We start from the raw sequence: 17,470 nt of genomic DNA, 5'->3' as shown, positions 1-17,470 counted from the left end.
TTCAGCTCCTGTGCCAGGAACCAGAAATAATTTCTCCTCTGTGTGTAGCTGCACAGCCTCTCCCAGCAAGCCCTTGCTCAGCACTCCCCTGGATGTGTGAAATAAGTTTGGGAGGAGGCACACTCCTGCCAGCTCCTGGAATTACACCCAACACATGACAGGGACTGCAGGTTGATTCATCTCTGCAACTCCATCAATTGGAAGTTACAAAGATGAACCAAGCAAATCTCCACACCCAGCTGTGAGAAACTTTGGATATGAGCTCAGTGACAACTCAAGCAGCACAAACAGCATGGTTTCCTTGCCACAGGTCCCAAACTCATCTTTATCTTGCACAAAGAAGAGAACAGGGATGAGGTGCAGGTAAGAGTTCTCTCCCAGTGCCTGGGAATGCTGCCAGCCCAGCAGAACCAACTCCTCATTGCAATCAAAGCCAGCAAAACTCTGTAGGATCACTCTCGTGTACAATGGATGAAGCCTTTTCCTGATTGCAGAATTGTTTTTCCCTTACAAACCCACAGTAATAATTGGTAAATCTGGCTGTCCAGTCACTTCAACTCAATTTAAAGCACACCTGAATCCCAGCCCTTTTTCTCCCTCAAAAGTAAATCTCTGTTCATGTCCAGAGTGAAAAAAAATCTGCTTTCTTATTCAACCCACTCACTCAATTCCATCCTCAAAGGCCAGTCACTCACCCCAGGGCAAAACCATCTTTCAGAAGGCTCTGATTTGAGCAATATATCCCTGCTCTGATGCAGGGTGCTGCTGGACTGCAATCATCCACCCCCTCAAGAAACAAATGCATACTGCTGTGAATGAAGCCAAATATTAACATAATGTTCTTTTTTTCCACTCAATGGAACAATGAAAGTTTATTCTAGCAATTCTAAAATAAGTGAATAGACCATGCAATGGAAATAGTCATCCTGCTCAATCCAATTTTGAGCTCATTTCACTTTGATTTTTCAAATTATGTGTTTCTATCAGAACAGAGTTCTCTTCTGCTAGAGCAAAATTCAAATTTATGTTCACAGCTACCAAGAGAAGCACTTCCCTGAGTGATTTTTGAATCAGCTCCCTGCAGGAATCTTCAGGCAGGGAAAGTATCCTGGATACTTCAGCAGGAAATAGTAGGGGTAGTATAAACACACCCAAAGGTGCTGTTTATACAAAGTTTATTCTATGCAAGGAAACACGAGTTTGTTTCCAATAACACCGTGAAACAAAACAAGACACCACATGTGCTTATCTTTTGCCAAGATACACTTGGTCAATTTTAATACAAGTGCAGTTCAAGTCATTCATGCTTCTGACTGCCATCCTCTGAAACAATTACAGCTTTCAGTAACCTTTCTATGCCTCAATGTTATATATTTACCAACTTCCCCAAACGCTAACTTCATGTTCAGCATCAAAAAAAAGCAAAACCAAAAACAAAACAAAAAAAAAAAAAAAAAAAAACAACCCAAAAACGAACAAAACAAGAAAAAGCCCCCAGCAAACAACAAGAACCCAAACTGCAGTTGTCAGGCTGATTATCTAAAAGCTCTGTACTCACTGAAAGGAGCACATGGTGGGAGAACTTCAATACTGACTTAGTTGTACCAGGGTCGGGGAAAGCCCTTGCAACAGGTGAAATGAAGTTTGTAACTTTAGTGCTCTCTCCGAGGAGAGGACTCAGGGAGTTGTGAGTGTCTGCTACATTGTTGCTTTTGGAAATACAGCAAGAACTGGGCTAAGCGGGGTAGGTTCGACACGTGCAACTGACAATTGTAAACAGTCAAAGGTAAACACTGGCACATTGCAGCTTTTGCTACCGCAACGTGCATGAACTGCGCTACAACCCTGTGATGCTGCCTTGAACTCTACCTGCATTTCGATTTATCAGGTCTGTCAGTGAAAAAATCCAAGAGCCCAGCCATTATAAGCAAACCGCAGTCCTAAACAAGGATTTACGTTCCAAAAGGCCATAAGCCACCACCCAGTTTCTGAGATTGTTTTGCCATGAAGTGAGAGGTTCCATTGGCAAGCACGTGGTTCGCATGGCGATCACCGCGATGGTTCTGGATGCTTCAGCGGGGCCGGCCGCACCCGGCTCCGGCCGCGGAGCGGGGCAGGGCTTGCGGGAGCAGCGCTGCCGCTGTCCCCGGCGCTGTCCCTGTCCCCTCCCGAGCGTGGGAACTCCGCCGCCGCCCGCGCTCAGCGCCCACCCCGGCACCGCCCGGGAGCCCCCACGGCCCCGAGCAGCGGCACCGCGGCCCGGCCCTTCTGGGCTCAGCCTCCCCCGACCCCGCACGGAACCCCGGAGCGCGGAGCCGCCGTTCCCCGGGAAGGCTCCCACGCCCCGCGTTCCCCGCAGGGAGCGGCGCGTCCGCGCCCCCTCCTCCGGCTGCAGCCGCCGCTCGAGCCGGGGCCGTTCCCCGCCCGCCTCCCGGCGCGCTCACCAGCTTGGGCTTGTTCCGGCTCTCCTCTTCCGCGGCGCGCCCGCCGCGCTTCGCGTTCATCCTGCCGGAGCTCAGCGGCTCCTCGCCGCCCGCGCCCGGAGCCGCGTGTCCGTCCATGGCTCCGCGGGGCTGCCCCCGCCGGGCCGAGCCGAGCCGAGCCGAGCGCTCACGGCCGCACCGGCCCCATGGGCCCCCCGCGCCCGCTCCGCCCGGGGCGGCTCCGCTGCTCCCCCGGCCCCGCCGCGCACGCGCACGGCCCGCCCGAGCCACCGCGCCTGAGCGGGCGGCGCGCGCCTGCGCCCTGCGGCAGCGGGCAGCAAATGGCGGAGCCGTGAGGGGAGCGCGGAACGCCCCCGGAGCGGGGAAGGGCCCGGCCGCCGCCGCCCGGCCCGGGGTTATGGCACGGGGCGCTGGGAGAGGCCGGCACTGCCCGTCCTGCCATGGGCGGGGCACTGCCGCTGGCACAGGTGTCGGCAATGCCCGGCCCACCTGGCCATGGGCACGCCCAGCGATCCTGGGGCAGCCCCAGCTGCTCTGGGCAGCCCGTGCTAAGGCCGCCCCACGGGGAGGATTTCTATTAAGATTTCTTTCTAATATCGCGTGGAAACCTTCGCTCTTCCAGGTTGAACCCATTCCACCAGGTCCTGTCTCTACGTGCTCTTGTAAATTGCTTTGCCCAGGCTTGGGTGAAAGTGCCCGGTGGGTTCTGGAAGGCCGCTTAGAGCACCCCAAAGCTGCCTCTCTTCCACAGGCTGAGCAATATCTGAGTTATCTGGCCGTGCCCATGGATTACAACAATGGAAAACTGCTTAAACCATTTCTGTGGATTCCAGAATCCCTTCCGAGCCTCGCTGTTTCAACTGAAGGACTCTCAGGATACTCTGTATCGGCATGGACAGAGGAAAATCACGGCTCACATGTCTGGTTATTAAAGGCGTCATGTTGACAGATGTGTCACATCAATATCGTCGCTGTTTTTAAAAGAAAAATGCACACGTTGTGTTGGTATAGCTGAATCTATGCCTGCTAAATTATGTTGAGAAAGCAGTGATGAAAACCATCATGATCTGTTGTTTTGGTGGGACAAGGGCAATCCTTTGGAGTTCACATTCAGATAAAAATGTATCCATTGATTGCCCTCTAGGAGAGAGTCCCAAAAGACAAACAAGACAGAATAGTGAATTTCTGATCTGTGTCTAATACATACACAGTGATGCAAACCTGAGATTCGGGGGGCTCTCCATTTCTTGTGACTCTCTGAAGCTTACCTGAGTAATGGGGGAAATATTTACCTTTTAAATCCAGCAATGAACACCTGTTGATAAAATCTGACAATACCAGCTTTCAAATACAAGGACAGCTCTAAAACTGGCAGGTGTCCTGAACTCAAAGTAGAATCTTGGCAGCAGAAGTTAGGAGGTTATAAAATAGGCCAGCTCTGTCTAGATGCTTTGTTATAAAATTTTCTTAGAGATTCGTGTCTTCCCTGCTGTATAAATCTTCCTTTTTCTCATTCTGTTGATTTTAACAATAATTATTTGGACATACTTTATGATACCATCTTAACCATACCTAAGTTGTAATGATGAAATTAATCAAGTAATCATGAATTTAATCATTTGTTTGCAATGTCAGGAAATGTCATGTTATTTCCAACTACCTACACTTATAGTTTACAGGATATCATTCTACAGCACCACTTTAACTATGGTTTGTTAAAAACAAATGCTCAAATCTTTTTTTCTTCTTTTCAATTAGCTCTAATGACCATTTTGGGTTTTCTCTGCTCTCTCTATTTTTCTGTATTAAGCAGCACCCATATCTGGAGTACAAAGTTCAGTCAGTCCACATTCAGAGAAAACAGAGAAGAATTTCCAACAGCCTGGGATCTCTATGCACAAATTTCAGAGTTTTCAAACCAAATTCTGTGGCACTATTTGTTCAGCATAACTTCTTAAGTGCTCAAGAACTTTTTGTCCTCAAATGTTCTAAATGCGCCACGATGCTGCTCATACTGCACTTGCCAAGTGTTCTTCAGTAAAACCTTTACATTAACCAACCTCTAAGACTCAGGAGCAGCTGGCACAACGTGCCAAAAATAATTTGTGGTGTGAGTGAAAGCAAGTGCATGTGTGAGAAATCGAGAAAACTGAGCGAACGTACAATCAGGCCTTGGGTTAATTCAGTTTTGATGGAGTAAAATTCAGATCACGTTCCTGATTTTAGCAAAACATGAAAAACCCACTGAAGTCAGGTGTGGGGGCACCACACATCACTGAAAACATCACAGGGGATTTGCTGGTTTAGGGCTGGTACGTTGTAATTAATGTACCCTTGTCTGAGTGATGGAGAAAAGATGTGCAACCATTGGGCTGCAGCTGCATCATGTGCTGAAAAGTCATCCCACAGCTGCTCTGAGTTCCTGGGTTTGCCTGCTCTCCTGGGACAGATGGCTGCTTGCTTGCCAGAGTTATTTCCCTTTTTAAACTCTGATTTACAAATGCTTTGCAAGTCTCCATTTGGAGATTTCGGCCGTGGCTTGAAATTGTTTGTGTTGTACAAAACGTTGCTCCAGGATTTGCTGGAGACCTGCTCTTGAAAAGCTTGCCATAGAGCAAGTGCCATTAGATCCACTTCACAGCCTCCTCAGCAGAAGTTGAAGCCTGTTGCTTTCTTTTGAAAATGTTTTTAGTCATACTGCTGCATTTTAGAGTTCTTCCCCCACCCCACTCCAGTTTCCAGGACTGAGAAGCAAATATTCCATGTATGAACTGAGGACCTTTATGACCATATAAACTCTGCAGGTAGTTCCAAACAAAAGGAGTGAAGAGAAATAGCATAGCTATCCCAATCAGGAAAAAATTACAGGAAAAAGCCCCTCGACATCAAAATGAAACAAAGAAAAAACCCTCCAGAAAACCACAGCTCTGCCTAAGGCAGCAGACAAACCTCGTTTTGGCAGACACTGCAATGCAGCATTTTGGCTCAACTCCGAGAGCAACAGTGTGGCCTGAGGGTGGAAACGAGGAGTTGTACAAACTGTTCTTAACTTGGCTTCATCTCTGAAGCACATGGATTTCAGAACTATTTATTACAGATATCATTTCACAACGCTGCAAACATCCAACTCCAAAAAGCCACTGCTCTGTAGGTGCTGACGCTTCTCCTTAGGTGTGGTCTCAGTCCCATTCAGTCACACAACCACAGCAGCTCAGAGTTCACACAATGACCTGGCAGCAAAATGATCAGGCACTGGTGAGCATGAGGCATTCTGAGCATCCCCAAAACGTGCAAGATTTTATATCTGAGCTGAGATAGGCCTCTGAGGATGACTGGCTAACCCAGCATTGTGAGATCTTACAGCTCTTAACACTCTCCCTCTAAACAGACCAAAGGTTCAGTCATGCAGGGCTGCAGGAGGCACACACTCATATATCCCAAAAGGAAAACGATGCTGCATTTGGGAGAATTCATAATTCAGTGGCAGAATTTCCATTTGCCAGACAAGGCATAGGTTTCTGCTTGAAAATGCAGCTGACAGATCACCAGAGCAGCGACTGAGTTTTCAGTGCCTGGGAAATGTTCTGGTCTCCACATTTCTAGAACTGAAGAAGAAAGTCAACAGTGTTGTAGTCTTTATCCTAACTGCACAGGAGGGGAAAAAAAAAAGAAAGAAGTAATTACTCTGTATGCTACCAGAAGAGAAAACACACAGTATTTAACTCAACCACAAACAGGAAATCTGTTGCTAAGTCACCCAGCAGAACATTCCCAGCTTTTCATCCAGAAATTCTATGTCATTAGCACAACCACTGTACCAAGAGAACACACCACAATCCTTCCCTGCTCCTGCCCAGCTGGAAGCTTTTCTCTCTTCTTGATCAGTGTCAGCACTGCACTCAGTGTTTACTCTCCTGTCTCTGCCTCTTTTTTGCAGTTTTAGTTGGAATCGATTAACATTGAGGAATTTTTAAAAATTCCTGAATTTATCTTCAGATGCAATCAGTCAGCTTGTTGACAGTGCATGAGAATGTGGTAAATAACAAGGAAAGCTGGGGTTGAATAGCTTATCTTAACAGGTGGGAAAATAGGATTAGAAGTATTAACTGCTAAGCAATTAAAATAAATGAAGAGCGTTAATTGCATATGAATAGATAGTCTCTATTGACAAAACTACCTCGCTTTCTAAACAATACTCTCTTAGACTACTTTGTAAATATTATTTATTTGCAAACTCAAATCCACAGAAAATCCACTCACTGATAATTCCAAGAATTATTTGTTCGCTACAATTTTATTTAATCTAAACCACAATTTCCTGGCCTTCTAGAGCAGTAACTGAACACTCGTAGTAGTGTTCTGTCAATGAAGCCACAAGAAGTTACTATCACACACACATAAAATCTGTTAGTGATCCGAAGGTACATTAAAACACCTCACATTAACCTTTGAACAAATGTTAATTAAAACTGATTCTGAACATGGCTTTGAATGGCTCAGGGTGACACTTGAGCAAGGCTGCAGGGTGTGTCTGACCAGCTGTGAGGTGGCTGCAGCACCGCTCATTTATTGGGCTCTAAACTTTTCAGTTCCAAGGTAACTTACACGTTTTGCCTTGTAGGAAGAGGAAGTTGAGTTTCCCACCTTTTGTTTAGGAAAGATTTCATGTTGAATGTGTTGGGTAGGTAATTGTGCTTACAGCAAACCTCCAGTTCACCCTGACTGACTAAATCCAGCCCTGATTTAAAATCTAAAGCTGGACAAGCTTTACCATTATTAAATGATACAGTATGAATATGAAGTTTATTTGTGTCAAGGCACTTTTTCATTAAACTGAATAATTGTTTTAATCTAGAAAAAATCATTAGAGATTTTAATTTGCTCCAGGCCAGACTCCCAGAGCACTCATACTTAGGAAACAAAACATCAATACAGTTTGAAGGTTTATGTTTTCCAAAGTTCAACTCCTCTGTTGGAAGCATTTCCCCTCCTTGAAGCAGTGAACTGATTTAGGTGAATTGTCTGGTCACTCTTTTCTCATTTTGACCCCTCAGTCTAGAATTCTAGAGCCCAACAAGGTTTATCTTCTCCAAAAGATTTTCTGCTTTCAGGTTTTAGCAGAACAGTAAGAAAACATAGTTCTTGCTCCATTCATGCTTTTTAGAAGCAAGGAATGTATAAAAAATAGCCCAGGGTTATTTCAGAGGACAATGTAAAAAATACAGGAAATTATTTTTCTTGATTTTGGATTTTTCCCACAAGAAAAACTAAGCAAAATGCTAATATATGAAGTAATGATAATTAGTTAATAATTGATTCTCTTTTTTTCCCTTTACTTTTCAAATATCCTATTCCATAGAATAATCAGAACTTTTTGCATTAGTACTTCTGTTTTTTTTCCCAACATTTTATATTCTAGGACACAACTGCTCAATGTTAATAAAACACATTTATGTCTCATAATACTTTATGAGTTTTTCTTCCAAGCCTGAAAGAACTGGAAATGATCTGTACAGAGAGAAAAAAAAAAAAAAAAGTTAACATTGCCACTAAACACTGGATTCCAGTTTTTAAACATACAATTATTATTACTCATATGTGCTACCCTACTTACAATTTTTAACACCATAAATCTTTTTGATTTAGCATCAAATCCCACCAGTACCTGTGGATTTAAATGGAGTATTCAAGGTCTCAGTAAAAGCCACTCATTTTCCACTCTTTTTCTGTCATCCCTGGTGGCTTAGGCACCCAGCACCTCTGCTTTTTCTGACTCTGACATTGCAATTCTGGCACTGCCTGCAGTTCTGCAGAAGAAACTGAGCCCTGTTTCTTCCCACTGGCACTTTGATTTTCCCCTGGGGCTCCTGGAGGCTTTTCCTCTCTCTGTTGTGCACATCTCCCCACAGCCCATGGCTGAGTTCTCAGCTTATCCTGCTGGGCCATCTTCCCCAAATTGTTCAGAAAAGATCTTTTGATGTTCGTATCTCACAGCACAATTTGCTTCCCAAACATGACTGAACAGCTCAAAATAAACTCCTTTTATTTACTGTAAGGCTTCCCTTGACCACATTCAGCACTAGAGGTGTTTCTATTTATCCTGCTTTTGTACATCTTCACAGCTTTTCACAAAAACTAAATACCACAGCAATTTCCTTAATAAACTACATTTCTATAGCTGCCCAGGGCCACTCAAAGCATGACAGAAGCAAACTGGGCATTTAATGGTCAGGCTGGGAACTTTCCTATTTTATTTATTTTGTCTATAAAGAAAGCTCTATCACAGTGTTTATCATTTCTGTACATGATAAAAACCCCTAACAGATAAGAATTCTACAGTGCAGGGAATGAATAATTATAATTGAAATGTCTCTCTCCATAGCCCATCCTTCAACAAGCAGATTTCTGGGTGGAAATAAAGTTCATTTTGATGGAAATAATGCACATGGTGAAGGCATTAGTAATGCTAATGAAGAGTTCCAGCAGATGGACAAAACAGGCCTGATTAAAGCTAAAGATCATGTTAAGAAATCTTTGTTCAAATTGTTCAATGGAAGAATTAGATAAAAACTTGTGGAATGTTCATCCATGGTCACTGCCTGTTCAGCATACTAATCATAGCTGCACTTACTAGAAAGAGATGGATTTTACTCTGTATTTTACTGTTCTGCCCTGTGGGTAGCACATATCATTTATTAGGGGGGGTATGGAGGGACTTCCATCACTACATTTTTCCTTTGCTAACTTTTCCTATGCTAACTCCTCTAAAGCCCAGTTCTGGGGACAAGAAAGGGACACATTTTACAAGTGTGTCCTTTTACAGGAGCTAACAGTGGGATTATTTAAACAGCTTCTCTCAAGGGGGATAAACCAGTGGTATGATGCAGTTATTTAGTATGTAAACTAATTTTATTATATAATTTCATTGTGCCATTTAAATGACTGACAGAGTTAAATACCTTGAAAAGCAGGTATTGCAGCTTTGAGGAATGAGGAGAATTATGCTCAGCAGGGATGTTTTTAGTATACTCCCTGTGTTGATTTTGGTTCACTCAATATTTGGGTTTAACTTAAGAGTCTTTAGTAACTTTCACTGCAATCGACTGCATGTTTATCTTTTGTGAGGGAAAAACCTGGCTCTGAAGTCAAATATGCATCCCTGTCATCCAGCACAGTTCCAGCAGGATGGACTGTGTGTGTAAAACACTGCAGAAAACAAGGATCTGCTCTTCTTCTACATGTTTGGTTTGTTCTGAATTATTCCTCCTTTTGTGTCTGTTAGTTCCTTAAATATTGCTCACACTGAACTTACTTGTAAAAAGCAGTAATCAAAATTCTTTGCTTGTCTACTTAATCCCTTTTATAAATGAATGAAGAGGGCATGTGTTAAAATAGTGAGAAGCAAGATTAACTCTGCTCTTCTCCTGCATGTGCACAACTGTCTGGTTTTAGTCCCACAAGTGGCTGAAGATGAGTTGGAGGCTCAGCCCAGGAGAACGCACGTTAGACTTGGTTTAGTGTGAGAGGTCACTCTCAGGGTGGCCGTGCTTTGTTTCCCTCACTTTATGCACGTGCAAAGTGGATTTCTCTAGCAGCCTAAATGTTTTTTTGTGATACAAAATTAATAAGGGTTCAAAAAAGCCCAGTTCTCTGCCAGGTCAGATCCTCACCTGCAGTGTCCCCAGCTCTGGCATAGGCAAAGGGCACAAGTGTGGCAGTGAGAGATTCCCCGTAATGTTCTCTCACCTTTAACTCTCCACTATGAGTGCTCTGGTTGATGAGATGTGACAGTTTATATTGTGAAAATTGGCAGTTTATATTGTGAAAATTGGCAGGGTTTTTATCCTTTCCTGCTGCCACATTGACCTAGGGACCAGCGCTGAGCACCAGTTCTCAGCCATGTGCTTGAAGATCAACAGAAATTGTGCAAAGAGGGCAAAGTCCATAGGCTGAGGGCAAGTTAAGCTCATCAGCCATATCAGTGGATATTATTGCCTATTTCTGGCTCAGAACTCTTTGTAATCATGTTCTTTATTGAGTCTTCAGTATGAATCCAAAGGTGCCAATGCCAAACCTTCTCCTGCACAGGAGGAACATGAGCCCAGGCATGTGGCAGATGCTTGTTCCATTACAGGAAGGTGACACAAGTCCAGTGAGAAGGATGGGACAAAAAATGCAAGTTTCATGTGTAGGAGAGTATAGGTTCCACTTGCAGGAATGGTTATTGTAGATTTTTTTTAAGAACATGGTGGTTTTGACAGTCTTAAAATTTCAGACTAGAAATGGCAGGGAAATCTGTGGATGAAACTGTCCAAGGAGAACTCAGCAAGAAGAGAGAGTTAAAGTCCAGAGAAGAGAGCACTGTAATGTTTACAGAGAGCTGAGAGTGTCCACAGAGGCTCTCAAAGAGAACCAGGAGCAGCAAGAGGAGCTCAGGGCCAGGGGTGGCTGTGTCACCTCTGAAGGTGTCCAATGGCACAGGAAAGGCCAGGCTTGCCCAGCTCCACCAGGGAAGGTCATTCCAGACCTCACTGAGTGGTTTCCCTGCAGCCTCAAGGGGTGGAACTGCCATGGAGCTCTCTGGCCCCATCTCTGCTGGAATTTGGGGCTCTGTGATAGAAACGGCCATTGCGTCTTGGGGGGGATTTGAGCCTCCCACCCCCTAATTAAGGACATGATTTAAACAATCTGAGGACAGGGGAGCCTTTATTCCCTGGGGCCTGCTTCTGTGCAGGTAACAGCTTGCTTGGGTCTGAAATTATTGCTGTAAAGTGTCTTTTTTTTGTTTTCCATGTGTCATTCTGCTCATGGACTGTTATTAACTGGAAGTTGCTTCAAATTTTATTTGGGCTTTGGTGCCACTTTAGAACATCAGAGCTAAGAGTTGGATTTTTTTGGTTCCTGCCTGTTACCCTTTCCAGTCTCCTGGTGCTTTGCTTTGTGCACACCAAACGCTCATGTGACTGGTGTTAAGGGGATTGCAGAAGTGATCTGGGTTAAATTTACCTTACTTGAACAAAGTGGCTGATTTTAGCTCAGTCCCTTGTGCCTGCCTGTCGTGCACTCCCAGCAGTGCCTGCAGTGGTACCAGAGGGTGAGGAGGAGCAGGGAGGAGCCCCTTCCCTGCTCAGGAGCCCCTTCCCTGCTCTGAGCTGCCCCAGCCTGGCTGCAGGGACTTGGCCACTTGGGAAGAGCAGCTGTGACAAGGCTGGAAAGCACAGCCAGGACAGGGGAAAAGGCAGAATTGCAGCCTGAGCTTGGCTTTTTGCTGGCTCAAGGGTTAAAAGGAAAAGCATTAATAAGAAATGCTAAGTGGAAATAGGAAGAACTTATTGAAAGGTATCTACATAGCAATGATAATGCTTCAGCAGGAAAAGCTCATTTTTATCTCCTAGGAGTTTTGTGTGGCCAGCAAGGGTTTTCCAGGTGTTTTATTAGCCTGGTGAGTGTTCTTAATGAAATAACTTGTTAAACTACGTTCTGCTTTTAGGTCACTGCTTTATGTCTGGAAGCTGCTGCATTTCATGTTTGTGAGGTCTCTGCTGGGAGCTGAGGGTGCCTGAGCAGAGCCCCAGGCAGTGCTGGAGGCTGTTTTGGCACCACTGTTGGCCCTTTGTGTTTGTAATTATCCAAGGGATGGCTTTTGTCTCACTTGCATGGGAAATAGCAGCATCCAGTACTTTTATGGCAGCAGAAGAGCTTCCCTGGATTTAATTACTTTTAGACCAATCAGTTGAAGTAAAGAGGAATGTTTTTGTTTATTCCTGGTCCTTTTTTGCATCTTAATGTAGTATTTTAAATAAATAAACTCATGGGTTTAGGTCATGCTATGAATTCAAAAGGGCATTTGTGGTTTTGTTGGTTATTTCCTTTTTTGTTTATGAACCTACTGTAGTCGTAAACCATTTTACTGAAACTTTTAGGTAATTAATAAAATCCCATTTTGTTAGTATGACTCAAATTTCCCTTCATCCTTTGTCCTCTACTAATTTAATCCTGCTGTAATCTGATCAGCCATGGTCAACCTGTTGAATTAACTCCTGAAATTATTTTTCCAAAGTCAATCTGTGCTTTAACAAACCCATTTATTCTCTCACTCATAACCAAATGCCTGTCCCAGGCCAGTATCTATAGCTAAGAATCTGCCCAGAGCTTATTCTGTAGGTGCCTTCCAGACCACCATGGCTTTTTCTCTGTAAACCACCCTGTTCTTTGAGTTTTTTCCTAGCAATACAAATCTGTATTTATTTCCTATTGGCAGCTGGTTAAACAAGCCCTGGCTGCAGCGTGCTCCAACAGGAGGAGGCAGAATAAGCCTTGTCACAGAGCAGTGCCCAAAATTCCCTTTGGCTCAGCTGGAGGGACACAGGGTGACACCATGGTAAAAAAATCTTACCTAGATTTGCTTTCTGATAGAAATTTCAGTAATTCCAGGCTGCAGGGCTCAGGTTTGGGTTTGGGGAGTGTTTGGGAGGCCTCATCTAAGTGAGGTCACCAAATCCTTTAATGCCATTTCATGGGCAATTGGTTATGGGTGACTGACTGGAGGTAAAAATGGTTTGGCCTTATGAATGTTTAGATAAGGGAGATGACACAATTGTGAACAACTCCCAGTTTCTAGCAACTGAGAGGTTATTTTAAGCTTTATAATGGGTTTTTGGTTAATTGGGGGTCTTGGCTTTGCATTCATTATGTCCCACACCCTGAAATCCTTAACAGTACATTCCAGAGATTTCAGTAAAATCTTATTTATTGTTATAGGAGAGGTAATCAAGTAAACATTCCTCTGCTGCTAAATATAGCAGCAAGCTGCTTATGAGTCAGAACCCCAGCAGATAATTCTGCATATCAGTGAAAACTTCATTGGCTCTGTCATGTTCCTTATGTGAACAAACAACAACTTGGACCTTCCTTGTTCTTTCCATTCCAGGAAACATTTTGTGGTGTTCACTGTGGTGGGGTTATGTTTGTAAGGGAGCCCACAGATGCATCATGTAATTGGTCTGGAACAAAAAACAGCAAACTGGGAGATTTACCATGTTATAGCCATTCTTGATTAGTAATTAAGCTTTCAAGTATTCAAAAATATAATTTCCATCTACAACAGCAGTTAAGGGCAATTTACTGGATAAACACATCCAGTGTTTAAACAGTGATAAAAATATCCAAAACTAGAAGTATATAATTTTTATAGCAGTTTTAAAAGTCTGTGGATGTTGTTGCAGGTTTTTAGGTGATGTAAACTCATATTAGTAAATAAATTGGTAGATAATATTAATTAATATGCATCATTTCTTCCCAATAACAATAACTTGGGAAAAACTTCCAGTTCTTTGTATATGACCCACCCAGTAAAGTTTCTTTTTTAGTATTATCTATTATAAACAAAAGGAGCTGCTTGTTGGAGTTGCTTCACTGTGATTGCTGTATTATGTCCCATGCTTACACTTATTTCTGTACAAATATTCTTATATTAAGCTGGCATAAGAAGCTTGTTGTCATCTCAGCTTAGTGGAGCAGGAGCGCCCTGTGTGTGAGCAGCTGGGCACTCCACTGACATTTGGGGGAAACCATTTTGGGCTGTTCCTGACCAAGTGCTTGAACCTTGGCCTTTCCCTGTGTGGCTGCCCTGGCACAGATGGGTTTTATCCACCCCAGAATGTCCCACAGGAGCAGCAGGACAGGCAGAAGTGACTGGCATGTCCAGAAAGCAAATGATGGCATTCCCAGTGCCCAGCTCTGTGTGGGAGAGAGGGAAATGCTCAGCTGGGAGCAGAGCTCCAGGGCTTCCTTCTCAGATTGGACAGCTCAGTGCCTTTTGCTCCTGGTTTCTGCATGTTTATTTACTAATTAAGTGTGGGAAGCACAATGAAATAATTATCAGAACTATTAAATAACTCAGTTATTTAATGGTAGGTCCTGGGCTAATGTACTTAGAACTGAAGCTAATGAGGCCTTGAAGTGATGCACAGCAGCCAAGATTATGTTAATCTGGGTTTAGTGACACAAGCATGAGAATTTTAGAGCTTCTTTTTCAAAATCAAGTAGCCTGTTCTGAAAACTGAACAAAGGAATAGAGGGGTTTGAGTCTCTAAAGTGAAATACATCAAGGGCATTAACATTTGCCTGTAACACGTTCCTAGGGTGGCAGCTCCTTTTTTGCATAAAAAGATGGCTTAAAAAAATATGCAAAAACTGAATTGCTTGAAATGAAATATGTGCTTCTAAAGCATACACTTTAATTATTAAAAATGTCAAATCTTTTTGGTTGTAGAATCATTTTGAAGAAAGAAGTGGTCCAGGTAGTTAGCATGCTTAGCATCTTTGGTTTGTTTTAGTTTGGGGCTTTTTTTGCTGTAGAAATGTCTTCATAAGCAGCTGTATCATGTTTGTATGGTGTCCTCTTTGGAAGTCAAAGTATGGTTCCACAGTAGTTCTTGTATTAATTAGTCTTGCACTGATGACCACAATTCAGATGTACAGGGTTATTATTTCTGCCTGTCTGTACCTTAAACTTGGCTGAACTTTCTATTCAGCAAGCAAATGCATGTTTTGTACCAATGAGAACAACCTGAAATGCTGAGACAAGGCTGGAATTATTCGTTCCCCTGATAAAGGGCTGGCTCATTTAGGAGCCTCTTGGTGGTGCATTGCAGGAGTGTGCTCAGATGTGGAGCTGTGAGCAGCTTCCAGGGCAGAGGCACTGCTCAGAGAACACTCAGTGGGTCTGTTCTGGGCTCTCACTTTCTGAACATTCCTGAGCATTCTCAGGAATGTTCTGGTGCTCGTTTTCCCTGTGCCTTCCCAGCCAGCAGCCCTGAACGAGCTGAAGTTCACCTGATTCATAACTGATAACAAAAATCTGTTACCCTCCTATTGCTCCTGTGTTTCAGAGGTGGTTTTATCTCTGAGTTTGCACCTGCCTGCCATCCCTGACCCGTTTCTTTTGCTCTGTTTCTCTGTGTGAGGTACAAGCTCAGTGCACTGCAGCACTGGGCTGTGGCAGCCACGCTGGGGCAGAGCTGCTTTGCCCTTCAGATTTGTTCCACCTCCTGCCTGCCCCCAGCACCTGCAGGGCTTTGGGAACTGTGCTCAAAGATGAGGCAGGGGATAACAGAGGAATGGGGAAACCTCATCTTTGGAGAGTCAGGGAGCTTGGGAATATGTGGGCTTCCCACCCAGCCCTTCTTTTTACAAAGTGCCTGCAGTTCACTCTTACTGCCCCAGAGCTTTTCCAGTTTGTAGCTGATGCTACCTTTCCCCACTTAATTCACTGTATTCTGTCTTTCATGAGACCAGTTCTCTTGAAAGGGCAGTGGTGATTTGGAAACTTCATACAACTGTCACACCAACTCCCTTGACAGTGATTTTATCACCATAAGGGCAGAGAAATGAGGTTTATTGAGGAAAAAGTACCTTGACTGACAGGTGTCATAAGCACAGGATAGACCTGTGTGAACAGTGCCAAGAGGTATTTATAGGAAGAGAAAGCATATGGGTTTACACAAGTTGTCCTGGGTTTCCATTTGTTTGGGGTTGGTGTTTCTGTTTTGTTTGTGTGTGGGATATGTCAGTGTGTGGAACCAAGGGCAGACAAACTGAAGTTGTTGTTAGTTACTGATGAATAACGTGGCCACAGAGCAGGAAGCAGCTTTTTGTCACACTTCCTTTGGGGGCTGCTGTGTCACCACCACATCAGCAGAGCTCTGGGGCACACCCAGGGCTGGCCCTGAGCAGGGGGGTGGGGGCAGCTCACTCTGGGCTGCTGCAATGACAAAGGATGGGGTTTGACCCGTCCTTCAGCTTCTCCTTGGGCATATGCAGGACTAAAAGGGAGCTTTCAGTGGTGTTCTGCAGATGGAAGGGCTGCTGCATAGCAGATCTTTGAGTAATGCTGTCACATGAGGAAGGATTAAGTGCTCTGTGTGCTGCACCACCAGTGGAGATGTTTTTGTTTTAACGAAAAAGTAAATATAGACAAATGACTGCTTTAAAAAATGCAAGCTCTTAACCAGCAAAGTAAGCATAAACTTAATTTAAAGCATTGAAATGACTCAAAGTTCGCTTAAAACAGTGTTTTTCAATTGACAGACAAATAAAAGTTCATGGAACACTTCTTAAACTTGGGTTCCTGAGGTAGCAGATAGTTGTGGCTGAGGGCCTTGGAGTCATGCTGCAGGTCTGTGGTGAGCAGCCTGCATGATCTCAGTGGGAATTCTGAGTTCTGCTTGATCCCTTTGGGCACCTCTGAGCTGCTGCCTGTGGTTTGGAGCTGTTGGCAGCTGTGGCAGGGTTGGTACTGGGTTTGTTTCTGCTTTGGAGTCCTGCATGCAGCCCTGAATGAGTGCTGAGGGCAAGGGAAGTACTCAGCCCTTCCTGCCAGTATCCTTGCAGCATTTCATGATGACCAGTGTGTTAATTAAAACCTGAGTGAATGCAGCTGGTCGTGTCCCACTGTATTTCTGGAGCTGAAACACACACCAGACTGAGTCATTATTAGGCACTCCAAAAAAAGCTGTACTGGGCCTTTTTCTGCATGGAATTCATGAAGGATTTATTTGGAGGGGGTGAGGCAGCAGGCCTAGCTCCTAGGAGAAATTTTGAAAGTCTGATGGTGTTTATAGAGACCAAATTCTAACAACACAGTATTCAGTGAGTGAGGAAAAAACATTGCTTTCATTAGTAGAAAATACAGCATATATGTATTTCATCTTTTATTTCATTTCTATTTTTCTGAACACTCTCTTTAATTCCTTTTCCCACTAAGTCTGAACAAATGCTTTGCTTTGGAGGAAGGACTGCATACATGCTTCTTCCTACACTGGCTTTCTGCAGATAAGGCTTTTACTTTGCAGACCTCATTAAGCAGTCAGTTGAGCAGCTAAATGAGTGTTCCAAGTGGTAATGGATACTTACTCCGTGTAAGTACAACAAGATGATGAGATACTGCAAAGCTGAGTGCTTAACTGCACAGGATTATTTCTATTACAAATAAGTGAATAACTCAGATGTTCATGACAGCCATG

At 43.9% G+C, this 17,470-nt stretch overlaps 1 protein-coding gene and 1 long non-coding RNA gene across 4 annotated transcripts in view; one reads left to right on the top strand and one right to left on the bottom strand.

The window, feature by feature from the left end:
- Nucleotides 1-2,906, bottom strand: part of DIAPH2 (diaphanous related formin 2) — a 173,772-nt gene extending 170,866 nt beyond the window's left edge. For 2 of the 3 annotated variants that reach the window (XM_077185821.1, XM_077185822.1), the window contains exon 1: nt 2,445-2,705. In XM_077185821.1, the coding sequence (XP_077041936.1) occupies nt 2,445-2,561 (117 nt within the window). In that variant the 5' untranslated portion in view covers nt 2,562-2,705. Of the gene's footprint in view, nt 1-2,444 lie in introns of all 3 variants that reach the window. The other variant, XM_054641276.2, reaches the window with a different exon arrangement.
- Nucleotides 2,889-4,083, top strand: LOC143695191 (uncharacterized). The gene is made up of 2 exons (XR_013184215.1): nt 2,889-3,085; nt 3,196-4,083. It is a non-coding gene; the product is annotated as an uncharacterized LOC143695191 (long non-coding RNA).
- The last annotated feature ends 13,387 nt before the right edge of the window (nt 4,084-17,470 follow it).

This window comes from Agelaius phoeniceus, chromosome 14 (assembly GCF_051311805.1).
Source record: "Agelaius phoeniceus isolate bAgePho1 chromosome 14, bAgePho1.hap1, whole genome shotgun sequence".
NCBI lineage: Eukaryota > Metazoa > Chordata > Aves > Passeriformes > Icteridae > Agelaius > Agelaius phoeniceus.
Note: the sequence above shows the minus strand (reverse complement) of the source record. Positions and strands in the feature narration are given on the sequence as shown.